This window comes from Vulpes vulpes, chromosome 12 (genome assembly GCF_048418805.1).
Source record: "Vulpes vulpes isolate BD-2025 chromosome 12, VulVul3, whole genome shotgun sequence".
NCBI lineage: Eukaryota > Metazoa > Chordata > Mammalia > Carnivora > Canidae > Vulpes > Vulpes vulpes.
Window position 1 is genome coordinate 10,236,107 of NC_132791.1, and position 25,188 is coordinate 10,261,294.

Consider the following 25,188-nt stretch of genomic DNA (forward strand, 5'->3'; position numbering starts at 1 on the left):
AAAAAATAATTTCTCAGATATTTTGTTATAGTTAGGAAATTAACTTATTTTTTCTATAGTTAGAAAATAAACATTCAAAATCCCACTGTCCACCTAAATGTTAACTAATGCCTTAAGACTTTTATGCCTTCAGACTTTAAAACCCAAGAGAATTGGCTCATAGTGAACATTCTGTTTTGTAATCTACATTTTAAACTATGTCACGAGAACCTTTCTGTGTCCAATATACTTCTACAACATTATTTTTAGCATCTTCATTTTATGCTAATCGCAGGGCTATTTGTGGCACCCTGGTGTTATTATGTACAGCTGCCTCATAGTTTGTGTTTTTGTTTTTGAATTAAATTGCTCTGTTTATTATTTTATATGGAAAGCTTACATATCCCTTTGATAGTGGAAAATAGGAAAAATTTTATTTTGCTCTTTTTCCAAGTTTTCTTTGCTCCACCTGTCTTCCTGGTCACAATCTGTTAGACTCTATGGTTATATATGAGACTAGTAGAAGTGAATTTCCTGTTTTGACAACAATTGTAGGAAGCTTAGTGGTCACCACTTGTTCCTCTGGATAGCTTTATCTCCCCCCACCTCCTTATTTCTGCTAATAGTGGTGATTCAGATAACTCGGCTTATCCCTCACCCTTCATCCATCACCCCAGGATGGTTTTATTTTTTTGTTTGTCTGGAAAGTTCTCCCTCCCTCCCTCCCTCCTTCCTTCTTTCTCTCCTTCCTTCCCTTCCTTCATTGAGGTATATTTGACATATAGGATTATAACAGTTTTAGGTGTATAACAATGATTTAATGCTTGAACTGTACATTGCAAAGTGATTATAAGAAGTCTAGTTAACATCTGTCACCTTATGTAGTTACAAAAAAGATTTCTTGTGATGATAACTTTGAAGATCTCTCTTAGCAACTCTCAGATATGCAAAACAGTATTATTAGCTCTAGACACCATGCTGTATATGACATCTCTAAGACTTATTTTATAATGAAGTTTATATCTTTTGACTCCCTTCACCCATTTTTCTTATCTCCTACCCCCAGCTATGGCAACCACCAATCTGTTCTCTGTATCTATGAGCTTGGTGTGTGTTTGTGTATGTGTTTAAATTTCTACACATAAGTGAGATCATATGATATTTGTCTTTCTCTGAGTTATTTCACTTAGCATAATGCTCTCAAGGTCCATCCACACTGTTGCAAATGGCAAGGTTTTCTTCTTTTTTTTTGGCTGAATAATATTCCATTGTGCACACACACCACATTTATCCATTCATCCATTGATGGACACTTAGGTTGTTTCCATGTCTTGGCGATGGAAGACATTTACTTACTTGGAAAGTAATGCTGTCATGCACATGGGGGCATATAAATCTTTTCCAGTTAGTGTTTTTGATTTCTTTAGGTAAATACACTGAAGTGGAATTGCCAGATCTTATGGTAGTTCTATTTTTAATTTCTCTAGGACAGTTTTCTCCTCTTGACTGCTTTTGTCTAGGGCTAAGTCAGTATGTTGTTGCAAGTACATGAATAATGTGGCCTGAAATGGTTTTTCTCTTGGGTGTAAATTCTAGCTAGCTGTGGGACACCTGGGTGGCATAGTCAGTTAAGCCTCCAATTCTTGGCTTTGGCTCAAGTCATGATCTTAGGGTTGTGAGATTGAGTCCTGTGTTGACTCTGTGATAAATGCAGAGTCTGTTAAGGTTTCTCTTACCCTCTCCTTTTGCCCACCTTACTCATTCTCTCTTTCTCTCTCTCTATTAAATAAATCTTAAAAAAAAAATTCTGGTCAGCTAGTGATGGCAGCTTAAGGAGCTGTGTGGTCAGGTTTCTAAGACCAAGTTTTGAGCTGTGGGAAAAAGAAGACCATGTTTGATCATTATTATTATTTTTCATGTTTGATTATTATTATCAGCCATAAACTCAGCATGGTGATGTGCTGGCATGCCAGCCAGATATCTGGTAGTTGTATTCTAGACTATTAGAAGGAAGGAGATCACAGGGAGACAATACGTGTTTGAGAGCAGATTTGGAAATGTTGGTTTTTCTTGTTTTGTTTGCTCTTATTCTAGCCTATTTCAGAATAGATTATTTTTTTGAAGATTTATTTATTTATTTGGAGAGAGAGAATATGGGGATGGGGAGAGAGAGAATCTCAAACAGACTTTCCACTGAGCTCTGAGCCTGACTCAACCTACTGAGCCACCCAGGTGCCTCCAGAATAGATAATACTTTCTTTCTTTTTTTTTTTTAAGATTTTATTTATTTATTTATTTATTTATTTATTTATTTATTTATAGATTTATTTATTTATTTATTTATTTATTTATTTATTTATGATAGACATAGAGAGAGGCAGAGACACTGGAGGAGGGAGAAGCAGGCTCCATGCAGGAGCCTGATGTGGGACTCGATCCCAGGTCTCCAGGATCAGGCCCTGGGCTGCAGGCAGCGCTAAACTGCTGTGCCACTGTGGCTGCCCAAGATTTTATTTATTTATTCATGAGAGAGACACACACACACACACACACACACACACACACAGAGGGAGAGAGAGAGAGAGAGAGAAGAGACACAGGCAGAGGGAAAAGCAGGTTCCATGCAGGGAGCCTGATGTGGGACTCAATCCCAGGACTCCAGGATCACACCCTGGGCCGAAGGCAGCGCTAAACCGCTGAGCCACCTGGGCTGCCCCAGAATAGATAATTCTTGACCCAGAATCCTTTTACAGACTTCTAGTCTAATCTTCATCATAAAATAAATCTTTAAACATTTTTTGCCACCTTAAATTTCAGAGTCTGTCTTTTTACTCCTACTACCTTGTTTCTTTAAGGCATCTAGTCTATATTGGGACAACCTTTCCTTTTTATTAGAGTCAGTTCTGTCCTGTAGATGTCACTATAATATCCTTAGGTACAGGAAGGGCTTTAATGCACTGCCGGGGCAATATGTGCATTTATCTCTTCCTTACCATTTCTACTGTCCCATTGTAGGACATGTCTCCTCTTCACCTGTGCAGGCATTTTTCTCTGTGTCTTAAGAGCTTTGAAAGCTTTGAATCTTGCTGTTGTAGGACTTTTATGGTATATGGTTTGCTGGATTCACAGAATTAATCTTTTGGATCAAAGCATGAAGTTTGTTTAGTTCCTAGATCTTGAAAACTCTTCTTGTGAATCATCGTGGAGTTAGTTTCAGTGGTTCCTTCTGAACCCAAGGTACCTTACTCAGTGGTTTTCTCTTAGCCTTTGGGAACTCTTACATGGCATTTTCTGGAACCCCAAGATAATGTAGGAAAAAAAATGTTGTGTCTACTGTATTTTAAAATGTACTGTCTTTTTAAATCCATAGGTAACTCCCCAAAATAAAACCTTGTAAAGTAGATATGTCCATTTTACCAATGTAGGCTTTTAATTTCAGAGTAAGAGACTTGCCCACATAGGCAACTGGTAGAGCTAAGATTTAAAACTTAGGGCCCTTGACTCTAAGCCTGGTATTATTCTGCTTCACTCTTTGAATAAGCATCAGTCATCCTGGAAAGGGAGTGGCTGCGCATCTCTTTTGTGCTCAGGTGTACTTGTGAGCTCCTTAGTCTTGCCATGGGCCCTGTAAGCCTACCGCGAGTATGGGAACTAGCTTCTTGGCCTCCTGCATCCTACATGTCTCACTTGGTAGAAACCTGGAATTCAGTGTCAGGGTGTGCCCTTGGCCTGTGAGGAAAGAAGAAAACTAGCTTTACTTTTTTTTTTTTTTTTTTAAGATTTTATCTATTTATTCATAGACACAGAGAGAGGGGCAGAGACACAGGCAGAGGAAGAGAAGCAGGCTCCATGCAGGGAGCCCGATGCAGGACTCGATCCTAGGTCTCCAGGATCACACCCCAGGCTGCAGGCAGCGCCAAACCGCTGTGCCACTAGGGCTGCCCGAATACTTGCTTTTAGTTAATAATAGCAACAGTGGTGAGGTACTGGTGGGCCGTTTAAACATGCCATATTATTTAATTTTCTTAACATCCAGTAGGATAGGTACTTATTTTACAAATGGGGAAACGTAGACTCATTTACTCTGAGTAAATTTACACCTAGAAGTACTTTTTCAAAAGCTAGGCAAACAAGCAATCCGATGTATTTTTAATGCCCTGGACACCCAGTCTGACAAGTATGGGCCAGTACAGCTGAGTCTGTTCCTCTGAATATTGGTGATGGTTTATAAATGATGAGAAATACCTTGGCAGGAAGGCTTAGTAGTTGCCTTAATCATTTTGGGATAACATGCAGTATGAGTGAACAGGTTTGGTTCAGTTGAGCCCAAAACTAGAAAAAGAAAAGGAACACACTGGATTTCTTACTGCTCCTGTGTTACGGCCCAGTCTGACACAGTTAAATGGGCCTAGAGAAACTCCTGGTTTATATCCAAGCCCTTGATACCAGTATCATTGAGAGGGAGGCATATTTTCCATGTTAGTGATGGAAACAGAAGCGTTCTTCAAAGGGAAGTTTGCATGCTGGAGAGAGTTTATTTGGTACGTAGTAGAGCCCCCTTCCAATAAGCATCCTTGGATGTATTTCTGGCATCTGCCACTATCACTGTGAAAGAGCACTAAGTAGATTGAGTATCTCCTTATTTAGACTGTTCTTGAAATATATTATCCTTTGGTTATTAGAAATGTCTGCCCGTTGTTAAGCTATCCATATTAACAGATACAGACTGAACATGTGATCTGTGTCTTAATGTGCCAGACTATGAGTTTCTATCCCCTAGTGCTAGGCTGCTAATGTTAGTGGCCTGCTTGTTTGGCCTTGTGTAGATTCCTGTTTTTTGGGCCTCCACTTGATGCTGGCCCCATCTCCGGGGTAGACTGACACTTGAAACCTTGGATGCTCTTTCCTTTTTTTGTTTATAGTTCTTAGGTCCCAAGATTATGTTCCCTTGTCTGTGTGCCTATTTTTAGCTGGGGCTTTTTTTTTTTTTTTTCTAGTACTGTGCCTAGATTCTTGATCCTGGCATTCTTGTGTTTTTAGTTCATCATTTCTGTCAGAACCCTTGGGTTTTTTTTTTTTTTTCCTGAACCCTTGGGGTTTTTGAAATGCAGGAGGATATCTCTAAGACAGAAATCATGAAAGTGTCTGTTTGATAAATAAGAGCAATTGTCAAATCTTATATCCATAATTTTCAGATACTTTCTGTGGATTTTCCCTGTGTGCTCTTCTTTTCATTCCTTTGCGAAGTTTCAGGCACTCTAAAAATTTGCCGAATTGTGTATTAGCAAGCATGATATTGCATAGTTTTCATTGATTTAGCTATGATTCATTGAATACTTACTGCATTATTTTAGTGACATCAGCAAGTTGGAGAAAGGGTCTTTAAGCCATAATTGTCAAGGTTTAATTTATTGGCTTTAATTTTTCCTTAAGTCTTTCAGTGCCTACTGGATTCAAGATACTTTGCATAACTCTGGGGAGATTTAAAAACGTGTGGTAAGGGCATAAGACTTAGGAAGATGTCTATAATATGAAAGAGAAGGGGGATGAGAGGCACAGACAAATACTATAGGAGAGCTAGTGGCTTATGCTCATAGTTTCTACTGTCAAAGCCAGTGGTTTTGAAATAGGTGATGGTGATGTGATGGCTAACATTTATTGAGCAAGTCCTACATACCAGGCATTGTTCTGATTGTTTTATATGTGTTGTTTCACTTAATTCTCACATGCAGAAGGAATTTATATAAGCTTCCTTTGAAACGTGAAGACACCGAGGCATCTAGATTTTAAGTAACTTGCTGTGGTCATCTAGCTTGTAAGGAATAGACCTGGGGTTTGAACCTGGGCAGTCTTGTTTCCTCACCTGTGCTCCCAGCCACTGCATTATGCTAATTGTACTACCTGTGTGCATAGTGAATATGAGGGACCCCCCCCCCCCCCCACCCGCCTTCTCCCTCTGCATTCTTGCATCTCTCCACTCTTCTCATTGTCCTAGCCTCACTGGATTTCTTAGAGTTCTTTGAACAGCACACACTGCTTTTTCCTTGCCTTTGTGTCTTTACACTTGCTTTTTATTTAGATTTGTCCTTCTGGAAATCTTTTCTCCCTCTGCCTTCTAAGACACTAGCCTCTACCTTCCCCTCCAAGATAGACTTGCTGTGTCTTTTTTTTTTTTTTTTTTTTTTTTTGTCTGGATAACATCTTTGAATGGATTTAAAGGGTGGCATCTTTTACCATTCTTGTCAGGTGGTAGTCCTTGCCTGACCTCCCAAGCATGGATTATGTTTCCATCTTCTGTGCTCCCCAAATGTGCTATACTTATTTTTATTTTAGCTCCTAGCTTACTGAATTGTAACTGTTAGTCTAAATATTAGACTGAGTTTAGGACTTGGGTCTTAGTCTCTAATCTCAGCATGTAGCCGAATCACCTGTTTGGTGAATGAGGACTTTGTGGGCGTTTAGAAATTAGAAGTCAAATTGCAGCCTAACTGAAAATCCCTATTTAAGCAGTTATAAAATTGTTACTTCAGAGCAGCTTAATTCAAGGAACTTATTTTTCAGGATCTCTCAAAGATGAATCACTCCTTGACTAAATTACTTGTGAAGAGGTGGGTTTAGTAAGTTAGGACCCTTGACTAGTCTTTGATCTTATGTAAGAGAGAACACTTTGTTTGGATTCTGACTGGAAGTGTTTTTCTCTTTCTGTTCTGCTGTCCCAGGCCATTAGTCATCAGGTATTCCCATTCTTTGCTATGGAGCAGAGCCTAAGAAACCTCTCTTGGGTGCACAGAAAGTCCTGTCTTGTCTTCTCTCTGGCGTAATCAGTTTGTTTTTGAAAATTCTGTCTGGAAGTCTAAAAAAGCACTTTAATATATTCCAAATCTTCCTCTGTTTCCCCTCCATGATTGTCGACATGGTATTCCCCTGCGGTTATCTCTATAACCATAATCTGGAAACTTGGGGTTTACCTTTGACCCTTCATCTCTCTCATTTCCTTTATGGGTTCGTCATCAAGTCTGGTATATTTGACTACCCCCTGTCTATTAAATGCAGTCACTTTTCGAACTTCTCCCGTTAGCTGTGGTAGACTACACTGTCATCATGCCTTGCCTGTAGTATTAGTTTAGCTTCTTTCCCTGTACCCATTCTTGGTCCCTTCCAGTCTACTCTTGACCAAACAGCAAGAATGATCTTTTTATATCTCATAACTGTTCATTTATTCACAGACTGGGGCAGGGAGGTGGGTGGGCGTGGTCATGAAGGGGCAACACGAGAGATCCTTGCAGTGATGAGACTGCCCTGTATCTTGTGTCATGTTGATATCCTGATCACGATATTGTGCCCCAGTGACGGGACATTATCGCTGGGGGAAACTGCGTAAAAGGTAGACAAGATCTCGTTCTGTCATTTCTTACAACTACATGTAAAGCTATAATTATCTCAGTAACATTTCAGTAAAAATATTATTACCCCATTTAAAATTCTTCACTACTTTCCTACTCCTTTTAGAATAAAGCCTAAAGTACTTACTACTTACTGTGGTCTTTTGTAATTTGCATCATCGTCTAGCCTGGTTTATTCGATACCAGTTTCCTGCTAGCTGCGTTCCAGACACACTGACCTTCTTACACTGTCTTTAACATGCCAGTGTCTTCACTTACAGCCTTCCTGCTCACTTCCTTTTGCCCAAAATATTGTTCTTTACATTCTTTTGATTAATTTCTTCTCATCCTTTGTATATCAGCTTTCTTTTCTTTCCTTTTTTTTTTTTTTTTTTGCATTTTCTTTTTATTGGTTTCAGAGGTAGAGTTCAGTGATTCATCAGTCTTATATAACACCCAGTGCTCATTACATCAGGTGCCCTCCTTAATATCCATCACCCAGTTACCCCATCCCCCACCTTACCCCATCTCCCACCGCCCCCTCCCTTCCAGCAACCTTCAGTTTGTTTCCTATGATTAAGAGTCTCTTATGGTTTATCTCCCTCTCTGATTATGTCTTGTTTTATTTTGTCCTCTGTTCCCCAATGATCTGTTTTGTTTCTTAAATTCCACATATGAGTAAGATCATATGATAATTGTCTTTCTGATTGACTCATTTCGTTTAACATAATACCCTCTAGTTCCATCCATGTCGTTGCAGATGGCAAGGTTTCATTTTTTTGATAGCTGAGTAGTAGTGCATTTTGTATATACCACATCTTCTTTATCCATTCATCTGTTGATGGACATCTGGCTCTTTCCATAGTTTTGCTATCGTCGACATTGCTGCTATGAACATTGGGGTACAGGTGCCCCTTTGGATCATTCCATTTGTATCTTTAGGATAAATACCCAGTAGTGCAATTGCTAGGTCATAGGGTAACTCTGTTTTCAACTTTTTGGGGAACCTCAGAACTGTTTTGCCGAGTGGCTGCATTCCCCTTTCTCCGTATCCTTGCCAACATCTGATGTTTACTAATTTGTTAATATTAGCCATTCTGACTGTTGTAAGGTGCTATCTCACTGTGGTTTTGATTTGTAATTTTTGATGCCAAGTGATGTGGAGTATTTTCTCATGTGTCTGTTGGCCATGTATATGTCATTTTTAGAGAAATGTCTGTTCATGTCTTCTTCCCATTTCTTGATTGGATTACTTGTTTGTTGGGTGTTGAGTTTGATAAGTTCTTTATAGATTTATAGATTTCTTATAGATTTTGGATACTAACCCTTTATCTGATATGTCATTTGCAGATACCTTCTCCCATTCTGTTGGTTGTCTTTTGGTTTTGTCACCTGTTTCCTTTGCTGTGCAAAAGGTTTTTAGCTTGATGAAGTCCTAATAGTTCATTTTGCCTTTGTGTCGCTTGCCTTTGGAAACATGGCTAGTAAGAAGTTGCTGTGGCCAAGGTCACAAAGTTTGCTGCCTTTCTTCTCCTCTAGGATTTTGATGGATTTCTGTCTCACATTTAGGTCTTAAATCCATTTTGAGTCTATTTTTGTGTATGATGTGAGGAAATGGTCCAGTTTCAATCTTCTGCATGTAGCTGTCCAATTTTCCCAACACCATTTGTTTTTTTTCCAATGGATGTTCTTTCCTGCTTTGTCAAAGATTAGTTGACCATAGAGTTGAGGGTTCATTTCTGGGTTCTATATTCTGTTTCATTGATCTCTGTGCCAGTACCACATTGTCTTGGTGATTACAGCTTTGTAATAGAGCTTGAAGTCCAGAATTATGATGCCTCAGGCTCTGGTTTTCTTTTTCAGCATTCTTTTGGCTATTTGGGGTCTTTTCTGGTTCCATACAAATTTTAGAATTGTTCATTCCAACTCTTTGAAAAATGTTGATGGTATTTTAATAGGGATTGCATTGCATGTGTGGATTGCTCTGGGTAGCATAGACTTTTTTTTTAACAATATTTGTTCTTCCAATCCATGAGCATGGAATGTTTTCCCATATCTTTGTGTCTTCCTCAATTTATTTCATTAGTGTCCTGTAGTTTTCATAGTACATATCCTTTACCTCTTTGGTTAGGTGTGTTCCTAGATATCTTAGCCCATTTCAGGGCCTGGCCTTCTTGTCTCTATGAGATGACCAGTCCTGGATTTGCTAAGTAGGTGGAATTCATTTGGAGCTGAAATTCATTGGCTTTCTGAATGATCAAGGCTCTTTTCATTGGTTTGGCTGAATTCTATGCTGTTATATTGTATATTTGCCTACCAAAAGTAAGGTCCCATCTCTGTGAGGGTGGGTATATGATTTGGTGAGTGTTAGTGTTCTTAGTTGTGGACAGTAGAATCCACACTAGCTAGTCTAAATAGAGATACTGGTTAGCATGTAGAATTTTTACATACAGAATTTTTGGAAAGACTAGACAGTTAAGCTTGGATCTGACACAGGCAGAAGCAGTGCAACTAGGAAAGGTGCTCAGTGACACCAAAGGACTATTTGAGAAGTGCCACACAGTTAGGGATCAGATAGCAGAACTTTTAGAACTTCTGCTAAGTTCCTGTAGAAAAACCATATTCCTTCATGAGTGTTTGACATGAGAGTGTCTAAATTGCAGTGAGTCCCACTTTGGTCTTCCAGGTCTTACACAATTGTGTCTTCTTGGTAGAAACTGCCTTATACATAGGACCTTAGCTGCAAGAGAGTCTAAGGAGTATAATCTAGCTTTACAGTCTCTTGGAGGAGGGAAGCATGCTAGAACCTGTTATTGTGTGAGCTAGTCTGTGTTGTTTGCAGATTAAAGGCTGACTGTCACAGACCTCATTGGTCAGTAAATGTTTTATTTCAGTTTACTGCAAATGATTAAGCTTGGTGTACTACCTTTTAGGAACTTAACATGGGAACATATAGGAATGAAATGGAGTAACAATATGTTTTAGATTTTCAGTGGTGGGTTTTGCCTGTGCTGAATTATGTACTTTATAGAGCTATATGATTTTTGCATAGTACCCATATGTTTGCCTATTCATTCATGGAATGTTCTTATCGAGAGCACCAAGTGTTGGCTGTTTTATACCATACTAGGAGCTAGTAATACCAAGTAGAGTAAGACCATCTGCATTCAGGAAACTCGCAGACTTGGTGTGGTAATGTTTTTCAACAGAGATGTGCATTCAAATTAATTTGTTAAGTTAAAAAGTAAAGAAAAAAAGCGGACTCCACATTTATATAACTACTCTCAGCTGCATACAAGAGTGTGAAGTCCCTACGTGAAATTGATATGCAGAGTCCAGGAACCAAATTTTTCACATATTTTCCTGTTAATTCCTAAGGATTCTCCCTTGGTGTTGAACCTCTGGTCCAGTGGGTCAGTTAATAAACATTTTGTTTTACTGCTTTTGAAATCTTAGGGCTGTGTTTCAGTTTGTAGTAGTTATTTTCCACCTTTGCTTTAAAAAGTTTTAAAAACCCATGCTTGTTTTACAGGAGCAGAGTTACCAGGGCAGGTTATTTCCATGGCAGCTTCTACCCTAGCAACCTTGGCCATCTCTATCACAGGATATGAATCGAGCTCTGAAGACCAGCCCTCCACTGAACCTGCAGGTGACTTACCTTATGAAGGAATGTTTTCAGAATCATTCTGGAAAATGAAATACATGTAAAGGATAAACTTAAGGCCATGAGCATCACAGAATACTATCTACTGGTCCTTCATTTTCCTCTGATTTCTCTTTTTACACTTTTTCCTCCTCTCATCTTTGTTCTCACATAATCACTTTTTTCATGCTTTTAATTATTTAACTCTTTATGTTTCTTATCTTGAATCTTCATCTTCCCTCCCTCTTTAAAAAAAAAACTTCTTATTTTTCTTTTCGTATTCCTTCTCACTTTCCTTTCATAGTATCTTTTTTTTTTTGCCCCCTTTAGTGCCCTGTGTACATTTTCCATATTTTCCCCCCACTTAATCCTTTCCTTATTTTGTAGCAGTCGATTCTTCTCCATTTTTTATTTTGCTCTCTTCACATGGCTTTTTTTTTTTTTTAAGATTTTATTTATTTACTCATGAGAGACAGAGAGAGGGAGAAAGGCAGACACAGGCAGAGGGAGAAGCAGGCTTTTTTTTTTTTTTTTTTTTTTTTTTCCATGCAGGGACCCTGACATGGGACTCGATTCTGGCTCTCCAGGATCACACCCTGGGCTAAAGGCGGCGCTAAACCACTGAGCCACTTGGGCTGCCCTTCACATGGCTTTTGTTGTTGATTCAACTTTTTCTTTTGGTTTTTGTTTTCTGTCTTACAGTCATCTATTTCTCTGGCATTTCTTGCTTTTTTCGCAAAATTTGCCTTGCATGCCTCATGCTGTTAATACATTAACTGCTTCCTATAAAACGGACCAGTCTGGTTGTTCTGGGTACCATGCTCCAAGATCTAGCTGATAGATTTATATCAGTTTTAAAGTCACACAGAGTTCTGGACTCACACAGAGTTTAGGAATGGAAAAGGCCATCTCTGTGCCAAGTGGTCGATTAGTGCCAGGGGTTTCACAGTTAAGGAATATTTTTGGTGAGCTCTTTCTGAAGAACTGCCTTTAGAAAAATCTTTAAAGGAGGGATCAGCAAGAAAAAGGCATTTGAAATGGTAGCAAAATGTATTTTCTTTTGCACATTGAATCATGTTTTCAGAATGAAGGAGGGTATGATGTTTATGGACTTAATATTCTTCTCAGTGTCTGCCGCACCCACCAACATGAAGTTTCCAAATTAGAAAGATTCTCAAAGAGCAAAGTCAAACAGAAGCACATTATAACTAGCTTGGGCTTTTGGCCCAGACCTCAGGGTAGAATGTTAGTTCTGGTGAGATTGGGCTGATTTACCATGGTGCTATTATATCAATAGTAACGGTTTACTCACAGATTAACATTAACCTTAGAAGACACACTTATAATTATAATACAGCACTTAGAGGACTACTGTGTAGTTGCTTATGAACATTATCAAACAAGGGAAGGCTGTCTTTCAACAGTATTTAGTGAGTGCCCACTATATGTCAGGTACTTAGCAGAGCAAGAACAAGACAGACACACTCTTAGCTCTCCTGGAGGTGGCGTTCAACTGAAGGAAGAAAGTGCAACAGGGTAAGTGGAACATGATATAACTGTGTAAAACTATATAAAAACTATGGGACACTTAGGGAGTTAGGGTAATGGGGGCTCTTATTTCTTTCCTCTGTTTTCAAGACTTATGAAATGTGACATATGTTTATCATTAGTTTTTTCTTATGGAAGACAAAATGCAAATTGTAGTGTCATTTCCATCTTCATGGCATATACTGAATAATACTGCTTTAAGAGTTATATCTGACTGGGTGTTATACTATATGTTGGCAAATTGAGTTTAAATTAAAAAAATAAAAAGATAAAGACTAAAAAAAGAGTTCTATCTGAGTTATATGGTATGTTTTGGTAAACCAGGAAATAGAAATAATATAACCCTATAGTAAAAAGTAACTTGGTAGTTGCATTGTTACAACAGTACCTGTTGTGAAGTACAGTACCTTATGTGAAGTCATTTGGTATGAGCTTTATTTGAAAATTTCTCACCCCCAGCAATATGTCATTGTTTTATTTCTCATTCTAAGGGAAAGCCCTGTTTCAAAGTCCTGGGTTCTTTCTTATAAGAGCGGTTGGCTCTATTTTTAGGTAAAATGACACTGAAAAGCCATGTTGTATCGGAAATACATATACATCTAATAAAATTATATTAAAAGAGGAGAAATTTTTAGATAAAGGAATTCTGTATGTTAATATTTGTTGCTTTATATAGTTTGAGTTTTCATTATAATTATAATAATTATAATTCTTAGCTATTGTCATAGTCTTTTGTTTAAATTATATATATGTATGTATAGATGTCATAAAACCTTGAACAGTGTAAAGTATATAAAGTAAAAAATTCACCATACCCAACCCTACCCACCAACAAACTTAATTTCCCTCAGTTTAAATATGGTCAGTAGTGTAATTCCCCACACATTTTTCAGTGCATACACAAACATGCCTCTAGATCCTTTTTTCTTTTTTAACTCAGTGTAATCATACTATCAGAGTCCATTTGGAAGGCTTAAAAGAGTAGCCTAGGGAGTTGCTCCCTAGGACTGTTTCTTCTCATTTGGACTAATATGATGGTGATTTACCCCCCCTTTTTAGAGACCATGGACAGAGGAGAACCCCCTCCAGCGTTATCTTCAACTCCTTCATCTTCCTCCCCTTCACCCACCCTGGGCAGACAAAGGCCTGAAATGGGAACATTTGTCAGGAAGAAGAAAACCAGTGACATCTACTTCGTGTCCCTCGTGTGGGCCATTATTGGAGTCCAGCTCTGGTTGAACCTGTGGATTGTACAGTTGCTGCCAGTGCCTATTGCAGGTGACTTTTCACTTATGGTCTGGTCTTGGAAGACTTTTTTTTTCTTTAACTTTTGGATTTTATTTTATTAATTTGTTGTTAACTTTGGGATTTTAATATTTGAGATAATATTAATCTCTTGTAAGATAAAACAACTGTATATATAAAGCTGTCTTCTAAGACTGGAAAAGTAAGTAATTCAGGTACCTTGTAGAAGAGTCTTTTATTTCATACTTTCCTGATTATTTGGGCTTAGCCTCTTACTCTAGTCAGAACCTTTGCCAAATTTGTTAAGTCCTCAGTTGATGCTCGGGGTATCTGCCCTGCAGATACCTCCTAAATTTGATTAGTCCTTTCTCCTTTATCAAAGCTTTTCACTATTGATATAAATATAATTTGATTTTTTGAAGCCTGTTTTCACCATGGTTTAAAAATCTAAACTCATTGGATCATTTATCTTTTAGATCATTAGTTTTAAAACTTATTATTCTCATTAACTTGGACAGTTAATGAAATAGTTACCTTTATTTTATTTTATTTTTTTAAAAAAATATTTTATTTATTGATTGATGAGAGACACAGAGAGAAAGAGGCAGAGACACAGGCAGAGGGAGAAGCAGGCTCCATGCAGGGAGCCCAATGTGGAACTTGATCCTGGGTCTCCAGGATCACGCCCCTGGCTGAAGGTGGCGCTAAACCTCTCAGCCACCGGGGCTGCCCAAATAGTTACCTCTAAAAAAAAAAAGTTTTTTTAAAGATGTGTTATGACCAAAACACTGTATAGTGCCTGTCCTTGAGTAACATAGAATATAAAAGTTTGATGTTTGCATCTGCTTCTTGCAGATGCAAGTTCTCAAACAGAACTTCTCTTTGGCAGTTGGAGCAAGTTACAATTGTAACTACACAAGTCACCAGAGTACATCCCATAGCCATGCTTTCTATTAAGGAATTTATAGAAATGCTTAGTAAAAACAATTTAAATTGCTCTTCTGGATTGTTCCATACTTTTTTGGTTTTGCCAGATGATTTATTTTATGCTGCCAAATTGTGTCATGTACTCTCGGAACCTCCTTCTCTTTAAAATTTGTTAGCAGGAGTTAACATTTATCCTAGTCATTTCTTAACCTTCAGGCCATAACAATTTGACATGGCATTGGGAGAGCGGTCTTTGAACAAATGGCCCCAGAACATTTTCTGCAGCCTGTAATTACCCTGGGCTCATTCTAGAGACCATAGGAGCTTTCCTAGGACCTCTGTAGAGATTTAAAAATGCTAATGGTGTCATTATTGAATTGGTATGTAACACTGAGTTCATGGTTCAAAAGAGTAAACTGTCAACCATTAGATTGCATGGCTGGGGTTAAAGACACAGAAATCCCTGGAGTTAGGGAAATACTAGTAGCTGGGATCCATTATCCAGGGTGCAGACTTCAAGGCTCCCCACAGATAAGTAGCACTTCCTTCTGTCCCCCACAGCTTCTTAGTTGGCCTTTAATAGGAGGCTTACCCCCTGCTTACAGAGCCACCTCGCTGTCCGGTGTGGAGGGTACCATCATATTGTGCTCTGTGAGTGGTCTCTGCAGAAGTTGTCCCTTGTGTAGCCTCAGGGACCATTTGTGACAACCCTGCTTGTACTTACTCTGCTTCTCTATTGAAGCCTGCTGAGAGATTCAGATGTACAGAGCAGCATCAAGTAGAGAAACAGGAATACCGGTGGTATAAAAGCATGATGCCAATGGAATACCTGATACTTTTCTGGTCATTAACATTGTTAAACATCCAAGGAAGAGAATAACATTTGGTGAGAGCAGCTATAATAGCCAAGGACATGTCAGGGATTAGTATTCTTTATTCCAGAAGGGTGAGGTGGGAGAATCCAAGATAGCAGTCCCTGAAACCTTCATGACCAGACTATCTTATATTTATATGGGCTGTGAAATAATCCCTGGCTCCTTCAGGGATTCGGATTTCACAACTAAGGTAGGATACGGGTGGTATATTAGCTTCACTGTTTTAGAAAAGTCACATGATATTAAAGGACCTTTTCATGTTCTGACTTTGTAATCTGTGTTTTGGTTTTATATGTATTCCTTCTAGTCTGGATCCTCAAAAAACTTGTTATTCACTTTGGAGTTGTGGACTTCCTGGAGAAGCGCTGCCTCGTGTGGTGGCAGGCTGTAGAGCACTTCTTCAGGGAGCGGCAGGAGGCTCTCGCACCCTGGCCAGTTGTTGGGCTTGGAAAATTCTTGTTAAAAGTTGATAGCAAGGTATTGTGTTTTAAGAACATGGGCTGTTTTAATGGAATATATATATATATAAATATATATATTTATATATATATATATTTCCCCCCCCCTCATTTCATGGTATTTGTTGTTCATACTGTGATTGTTGACAATACATTTAATGTCTAAATCTGTGATGAGATTTAAAATTTAGAATTATGGCTTATATAAGGATAAGATAGATTAAGTTTAGCTTAGTATTGTGTAAGTAGTTTTCCCTCTTAAAAATAGGAGAAAAGGATGTTATGGGACACCTTGTTCAACTCCCTCATTGTATAAAAACCAAATTGAAATCTAGAGGGGAAATTACCTGCCTAAAATTATATCACCAGGTAATGCTGCCTCAGTGCAGTATTTCTGGAGTAATTTCCACATGTCAGATAATGTGGAAAATCCACTGAGTCACAGGAAACTGTATGTAGAAGCTTTGGTTAGTGGAGAGACAGCAATCCATTAAAATTTAGAGGCTGTGTTTGAAAGCATGGACCCTGATTCCAAACTGGTTTCAGATCCCAGTTCCACTACTTACTAGCTCTGTGACCTTGGATGAGTTTCTTAGCTTTTCTGTGCCTTGGTTTCCTTATCAATACAATAAATATAATAGCATGCCTCTTGTAGAATGGCTCTGCAGGTTAAGTGAGTTCACAGATGTACAATTTCTAGGTCAGGGCCTGGTATATAGTAAGCTCTGTGTAAGTGTTAGCCATGGTTTTAATTTGTGGATGAAAGAAGGTACAGGATACAGTGGTAGTATGGAGCAAGAAAGGACTTACGGCAGGTGAGGCAGTGGGAGAAGGGAGGTTTTGCAGAAGAGGTGATGCCACAGCAAACTTTGAAGTACAAGTAGTAGTTTCTTAGAAGCTGACAGGGCAAGAAGGACCGGTGATGGAGCAATGCAGAGATGGAGACTGCCGCAGCATGACTTCTTAGCACCAAGGAAGCAGTCGTGCCTGGGATATATGTAGACGGAGGTTGGGGAGGCAGGCTGAATCAAGGTCCTCGTGGGTGCTGTGGACTGAGCAGGACTTCCTCACAGAGCCTACTTCCTCTGTATGAGCCGGACTTCCTCACAGAGCCTAGTAACTGCTTCCCTGAGCAGGCCTATCCACGACTTCAGGATAAGAAATATTGGTAGGTGAAACCAGCGTAGAAAGGGGTGACAAGGATAACTGGGGTTCATGAGAGGTGGAAGGAAATAAATCTTTTAAACCCATCATAAAATCTCCTGGGGCAACAGAGAAGCAGGGGGATATGTTTTACGTATTGCCTTTTAGTATTTTAGTTCTCATCAGTGCAACAGAGGACAATGCCCATTTCCTGAGCTCTTGCCAATGCTAGATAGCATAATGTAACAAAAAGTCCTTTTCAGTTTCATAAAAAGTGAAAGTATTTAAAAGTTTTTTTTTTTTTTTTGCTAAAAGTATTTTTAAAACAAAAGAGTTGTTTTAAATTGAAATTTAAAAAAATTAAAATGAGGTTGCTTATTGGGTATTTATATTATACTTTATTTTGTGATTTGCCTGTTTGTATTTTTACCTTTTTCAAGTTTTTAAATAAGAAAGAGTCTAAGACTTCTCACAGATTTTAACATATTTATCACATCTTCCTGGTAGTGGGGTAAAGCTTTGTCTTACCAGAGCAGATTGAGTCCTTCAGACTGTTTAAATAGAGCAACTCTTACTTCAGTTAACTTCTGACAGCCTTACCACTGTCAGAGGGGATGCATGCTGCATCTTGTTTGCAGAATCCCGTGTACTTGTGTTTGGAAAACTTCACTTAAGACCAACTCTATAGATGTGTCAGTTGAAGTTCCAGGGGTATCAGAAGTATTTGTTATGGAGTAGAGTTTTTTTTTTATGGAGTAAAAATTTTTCATTTTTTATTTAGATTTGAATGCCAATTTGTCCTTCTTAAGGACAGTAAAATGAATAAAACTAGCCTTTTTGGTTATAATAATAAAAACATAATATAAAAATATTCTGATAAATATATCAGAATAAATGGCTATTACAAACTGAATATTTGTCTAATTATAATTGATGCTGTAATTATGTTCTGTCAAGTATAATAATATATATGAGCTGCTGCTTTGGAGAGTAAACCTATTTTTCATGTTTCCGTTAAATTTTGATTGATCAGACTAGTGTTTTTGAAAATATTCCTCTACGAGAGATGGTTTAAAAGTATAGTTTTAAACATGCATTGAATGTACTTTTTATTAGTAAAGACTCTGCAGAGAGCATTTACAGTTTCTGTAAAACAGATGAAATTGTGCTTTTTATATCACTAGTAATGCCTTAAATTCTATGTTTAGTGATTTTTACCTCACGTGTCCACTAACTAGCATTAGTTATTACAGTGCTAAATATTGTGAGATATTTAAATGAGGTAACATATATGTGAAAGAAAGAATGTTACATAAGGTAGAAGTCTGCCAAAAAATTGAGATGGAAGGAAATACACCAAATTTTAGCAGAATCTTAGATTTGTCAGTGAACACCTGGTGTTCCAAATGAGCACTGAAGTATTCTACTGTTTAAAAAATTTGAAACAACCAATACTGTAAAGCTACAATTACAAAGTTCAATAAGCACATAGTATATGAACATGAGTTAATTTATTTAGGGACTAAAATTTTTTTTGGTGCATGATATGTGAAAGGATCTTAATTTAATTATTATTTCAACTTTTGGAATTTGATATAACTAAGCTGACAAACATTCAGGTTATTTTATATATATTTTTTTAATTGTTGAATTACCAACAAAGCTTGTAATTATTTCAATCATTGTGTATCTTAAATGAATACTATATTCACTTAATTTTAAAACTTTGTTAATGCAGTACAATTATTTTTCTAGGTTTTTTTTTTTTTTTTCTTTTTGGTCTAGGATTATTTTCTTCCTCATACTCTTGGTGACTTTCTTTTCTTTTCATACTATTATTGCATTCTCTAATGATATTCCACTGTTCTTATCTTCCCTTTCTTACCTTACCCCTTGTCCTCAAGCTCTGGCACTGGCTAAATAAGAAGGTAAATGAACACATGGATGTTGGTTTTTTACTATTGAATTCTGTAACTTCCCCCTGTATCTCCTTTCTCATTCTGTTTCTGTCCATATGTCAAAACTAGTTTTTGCTTTTAAAGTTCAAATTAATAAGCTATGGAAGGTCGTGAAGCATTGATACCGTCACAGTACACCTTGCTAAACACCCAAAGCTATTTAGGATATATGATTGCTGTCTCCTTGCCCAGGTGTGTGTAAGAGGTTCTGTCTTATAGTCTTTTTGTCCACTGTGAATGATTCCCTCATTTTCAGCTCTATAACGTGGCTCGACCTGATACTTTAGTCTCCTTTGATGTGTGAGAGCACATTAGGTAATAGTTATCCAGAAGGAAAGGGAACTTTTTTCTTTTTTTAAGATTTTATTCATTTGTTTGAGAGAGAACATGAACAGGAGGGAGAGGCAGAGGGAGAGAGGCTCCCTACTGAGCAGGAAATCGGACCAGGGGCTCCATCTCAGGACCCTGGGATCATGACCTAAGCTGAAGGCAGGTGCTTAACCTACGGAGCCACCCAGGTGTCCTGGAAAGAACTTTTTATTGCTACTTAAATGACAGAAATTTTTTAAAAAGATAAATCTGTGAAATATTTGATACACTTGGCTGGTTATTTTATATAGTGTCTTTTTTTTTTTTTTTTTTAAGATAGTATTCTAGGATTTCATTTTTAACTTAAAAAAGATCCTGGTCCTGGTCTGTGACCTTTAATTTCATATATTTCCCAAGGTATGAGGTTGTGTGTATGGTGAATGCTTCACATGATTTTCATGGAGTAGGTACATTGTTAATAACTTCGATAAAGGTTAATCCAGATAAATTAGGAGTGCTGTACTTCTGACATGTAGTCCACATATAGTAGTTGTAGACTTAAATTCATCAAATCCCTAGGATGGATAGCAAGAGATGACACTTATTATGTGTATTGTGTTTAAACACAGCAAGACTCTCAAATTTTCAGTGGAAATAATATATAGGCCTTAAGAAAGATGTGGCACTTCTTAGAAATAGATCTCTACACTTTTGAGTGTAGAGATTAGGATTTTCTTCTTTCTGTTGAAGAAGAAGAAAAGGGAGACTTGACAATGCCTAAACTTCTGATTGAAAATAAACTGTGTAAAATAAAAAGATAAATACACTTGCCAACTGACCACCCCACCCCCTGCCCCTACCAACATATATGCTATTGTCTGTGTCTCCATTCCCTGCAAAACTAATATGAATAAATGAATTCAATCCTTGGCAAATGATAGTGTTGCAAACAAAAGTCACATTTTCTTATTTTGATCAAAGTAGGTGGTTTTAAACATTTCTCCAGCTTTTGTATATTCAAATGAAATTGTCCTCAAGGGATAAAAGGAGAGCTAAAGTCATTAGGTTCAATTTGATTTAACTTTTGGGGCTACATGAGTTAGATTACCTAATTTAGGAGCCTAATTCGTAGCTCACCAGTTGTGACTCAGTTTAAAAAGATTCCTAAGAGATCAAGTGACGATTTCCTTTCTTTGATGATTCCATGGTGTAGCATAGGTGGAGAGCAGGAGTAATTGCTTTAAGTTCTGGGACTGTGCATTCCAGGAAAGCACATAAATAAGTTGAGGTCTATTTTCTTACATTACATCCAAGGTCAGAAAATTTGCAGCACTGGGTATTTGGTATTTCAGGTTCAAGTGGGGTGATTTCAAGCGAAGTGAGGGTGAGAGAGAACATATCTGTGGTTAATTGAGACATAAGGCTTGTTTTATTTTTTAGTATTGATTATTTGCACTAAGACTCAACGAGAATTTGGTTAAAAAAAAAAAAAAAGCAAAATGGAAGCCTACAGGCTCAGACTAATGAAATAGAAGAGAAAGCTCAGTAGTGGAACGATACATTCTTAATAGCTTGCTATAAATGAAGCCAGTTTAGAAGTTTCAAAGTCTTGCAGTATACTATACATTTACTGACTTCTCTAAATTTAAAAAAATGCATGCCCTTCTTTCACACTTGAAACATTCAGAATGTCATTTTTAAATTACCTCCCTTCCTCTTTAAGAAAATAAAGTTTAAAAACTAAAATAATTTCTCAGAGCATAGAGGGCCGGGGAGATCACCAGGGACAGTGTGGCTTCTACAGGCAGGCAGTAATGACAGCTGATGGCAGTGATGACAGGTGGTGTGTATGGTGCTAAAGCTGAGCACGGCACAGGATCTGCCCCCGGCATTTCTTTAGGAATTCTCTCCTCCATTCCCTTCTGCTTCTCCATTGCTTCTTACATCCATATTTCTCCTTCTATGTCTGAGTTTCTGTTTTCTTGAGAGTCTTGTTCCATTTACTCTTTCCGTGAGTTCTTTTCCTCTATGTAATTTTTCTGTCGCTTTGTTGTTTCTTTTTTATTGGTTGGTCCTTTGTTCTATACATCAACTACCCCCAGCCACGCTTTTTTTCCCTCCTGTTTTGGCTTTTTATTTATTTATTTTATTTATTTATATCTAAAGATTTTATTTATTTATTCATGAGAGACACACAGAGAGAGAGAGAGGCAGAGACACAGGCAGAGGGAGAAGCAGGCTCCATGCAGGGAGCCCGACATGGGACTCAATCCCGGGTTTCCAGGATCAGGCCCTGGCCTGAAGGCAGCAGTAACCCGCTGAACCACCCGGGCTGCGCTTTTTTGATTTTTTAAAGAAAATCTCTCTTTATTCTTTGATAAGTCTTTCCCTTTCTTTCCCAGTGTTCTCTCTCTCTCTTTACCTGTCTCCCTTTTTGTTCTGTATTTTTACCTTGCTTTAGCTAGCCATAATGTGAATAGATTCCCCCTCTCCACCTTTTTTAGTTGATGTACTGAGCATCTTAAATGGTTTTATTTATTTTAAACTTTGTTTTTTTTTGTTTTTTTTGTTTTTTTTTTTTATTTTAAACTTTGAATGAAACATCTAACCCTCACTGTTACCCTTGAAAATAAATTTTTATTTTAGGTAATTGTTAGTGTGGATTTTCCCCAATCCTTAGGTATTTTATTTGGCTTCTGATAGAAAAATTCTACCCTGATTTAAAAACAAAGTTTGGTTTTGTCATGTTAATATACCTAATGTGTTTGTGAATTCCATGTTTTATATGTGAGAAATACCCAGACTTACATTTAGATATACTTTATAAATCATGTTTACATTAAAAAATGTATTTCAGAATAGACATTTTTTTTAAACAATAGGGGCTTCCAAGTTATTTTTGGAAATTGTTAATTTGTGAATACAAATCTGTTCTTAATTCTGAAATTATTTATGTTTGTCTGTTTATATATATATTTGAGCTTTTACCATGTGTCATGCACTGTCAGGCTTGGGAACTACATACAAAGAGGAACAATACAACACTAGCTCTTTCCTCAGGACACTGTCTCAAGAACCATGTGCAGAGCTGGTTTCTGATTGTAAAACTTTTCAGTTTCATTGATTTTAAAATGTACATTCAAAATATGACATCTGACCTTCCATATCTTAGAAACTTGTTACTACTTTATTTTAATCTCTGCATTGTCTCTGATGCTTTGGTAGCATGCACTGAAAATTAACTCTTCTGTTTGAAGCTGTAATTGTCAAGAGAAAAGATGAACTTTTTAATCTTTGGGTTCACTGCAGCATTGCTCTCTTAGTAACAGTTATCTTTCATAAAAGATAAAGGGATGCAAGCTTATAGCATGGAATGGGAAATAAATGTTTTAGAAGTCATGTTTTGTTTTTAACCACCATTCTTTGCTCTTGTATGTTTTAACTCACTGGAGAGCATAATTCAGATATAAATTAAGACTAACCTATTCAGCAATGCTGTAGTTTATGTAGCGGTTGAGGGGTGCAGTATGGTGTTTCTATTTGATTTTATTTTTGAAATGTTAAATGGTAGCTTTGTATGGCAGGAATTTTAGAAATCTGTCAGAATTATTACAAATTCTGAAAACAAAAATTCTTTTTAAATGTACGATTATTTGTGGTTGTGAGAGATGAGAGAAGTTATACTCAAAATGGAATGTTTTTCTAGGGAGTATTCAGGGAGAACATAATTATAATTATTGATTAAGGAATAAGCATTACGGTAATGTTTATTCTTTATTTACAGTCAATTTGTCCTAAAGCTTATGTTTTAAACAGAATGGAAATTTGAAATGGAATATCCTATTTCAAAAAGTATTTTGTTATGAAATATTTCAAATATAAAAAAGATGTAAAGAATATCAGTGAAATTGTCCTCCAGCTTAATAAAGCGTTACTGTATAATTAAAGCCCATTTTATATGCCTCCTGATTTAGCATCTACCTCCTCACCTCCCCCCGCCTCCAGGGTAATATTCTGAAATTGATACTTATCATTACCTTAATATTAGATTTTTTATTATTACTGTTTTTATAACCTTAATGGCGTCAAAGGGAAAACCATATTTTGAATGTAATTCCTATTTTAATTTGTTCCTATTTTGCCTACATAATTTAGGGTATACCTCTTTTGTTAGAGTCATACTTTTTCTAAAACCATCTATATTTGCTAATTGACAGCAAAATTTCATGAGATTTGAGGTCAGCTAATGTATTATCATTATTTTTCATTTAAATATTTTATTTCATTTAGAATATTTACCAGATTGTAAATTACAATTTGAAATGTAAATATACCACTGTATAGGAATTCAAAGGTAAATATAAATTATGTTCAAATTGACTACCTTTTCTTAGAATAATAATAAACTCTTTGTATAACAACAGTAATTAATGCTATTAGTTAATTTTCTGAAGTTGCTTACAGCTTTCACTGCTTTAATCATTATGCCATAGTTTGATTTGCAATGCTGAATATCCTATTTTGTCTTGATATTTGAATATGTATGCATTTTTATTAAGTTGTGCTTGAAAGATAAGTAATTCTCTTTTTCGTTTCTGTGCAGATGATCATCTGGTTGGAGAAGATGTTAGACAAAATAATAAGCATTTTCATCATATTTTTGTTAGTGATAGGAACCCTTCTTTTAGCCCTACTCCTGACTGCAAAGGTAGAGTATAACAATTACTATTGCCATTAAAAAACTCTTGTTAGAATTGTATATGCAGGGGTGCTGCATGACTCAGTCAGTTAAAGCCTCTGACTCTTGGTATGAGCTCAGGTCTTGATCTCAGGGTTGTAAATTTCAAGCCCTGCGTTGGGCTCCATATTGGGCATGAAGACTACTTAATAAAGAATTATAGTATGTATAAGAAGCTGGCAGAAGCTGCCAGGGAAAACTTACCTTGTTATATATAACGATTAAATTATTTATGATTTTTACATTATGAGTTTTGCCATGAATTTGCCTACTTTATATTTTCTTATGTGCATTTCAATTTTGTTACCAAAATGCTCAGATATGATGGCAGATGAAGAAATTGAGATAGTGAAGAATAAGTGACTTCTTTGAATGGGAGAACTATTTTGGTGAAAATGACCATTCAGTTTTACTTGTGTAGGTGAAAATTTTCAGGATCATCCTTGACTTCATTCTTTCCTTTTGTATCCCCTTCGTCAAAAAATCCTTTTTGGCTTCATCTTGGGGTAATACCAGGGCAAGGATGTCATAATTCCTTTCCACTGAAAGCAAGATCAAAACAGTATAAAATTATTAAAAACCCTCTGACACTTGAGTGGCTCAGTCTGTTAAGTGTCTGATGGTTCAGATCATGATCCTAAGATCCGGAGACTAACCCCCGTGTTGGGCTCCCCACAGAGCAGGTAGTCTGCTTCTCCTTCTCCCTCTGTCCCTCCTCTTGCTTGCATGCATAAATCAATTAATCAGTCTTCAAAAAAGTTACTAAAATACATATCAGGGCATTGGAAAACCATCAGGCAATGATTTGAGGAGTATTTGCTCATTAAAAACTGTTACTGTATCTAGTAAAACAGGTAGTTTGTGGCTTTCTTGCTTGGAGTTTTTCTCATCCCGCATTGGGTAGGCAGCAGAAACCTGCAGCTTTTCCTGTGGGAGGTGGTAGACTTGGTTTGGGGCTGACAGGAGAGCAGCTGTAAATTAAA

At 37.1% G+C, this 25,188-nt stretch overlaps 1 protein-coding gene across 4 annotated transcripts in view; it reads left to right on the forward strand.

The window, feature by feature from the left end:
• TMEM245 (transmembrane protein 245) overlaps nucleotides 1-25,188 on the forward strand; it is a 102,049-nt gene that overhangs the window by 16,752 nt on the left and 60,109 nt on the right. For 3 of the 4 annotated variants that reach the window (XM_072727769.1, XM_072727771.1, XM_072727770.1), the window contains exons 4-7: nucleotides 10,894-11,010; nucleotides 13,612-13,830; nucleotides 15,907-16,076; nucleotides 24,071-24,175. In XM_072727769.1, the coding sequence (XP_072583870.1) occupies nucleotides 10,894-11,010; nucleotides 13,612-13,830; nucleotides 15,907-16,076; nucleotides 24,071-24,175 (611 nt within the window). Of the gene's footprint in view, nucleotides 1-10,893; nucleotides 11,011-13,611; nucleotides 13,831-15,906; nucleotides 16,077-19,104; nucleotides 19,129-24,070; nucleotides 24,176-25,188 lie in introns of all 4 variants that reach the window. The other variant, XM_072727768.1, reaches the window with a different exon arrangement.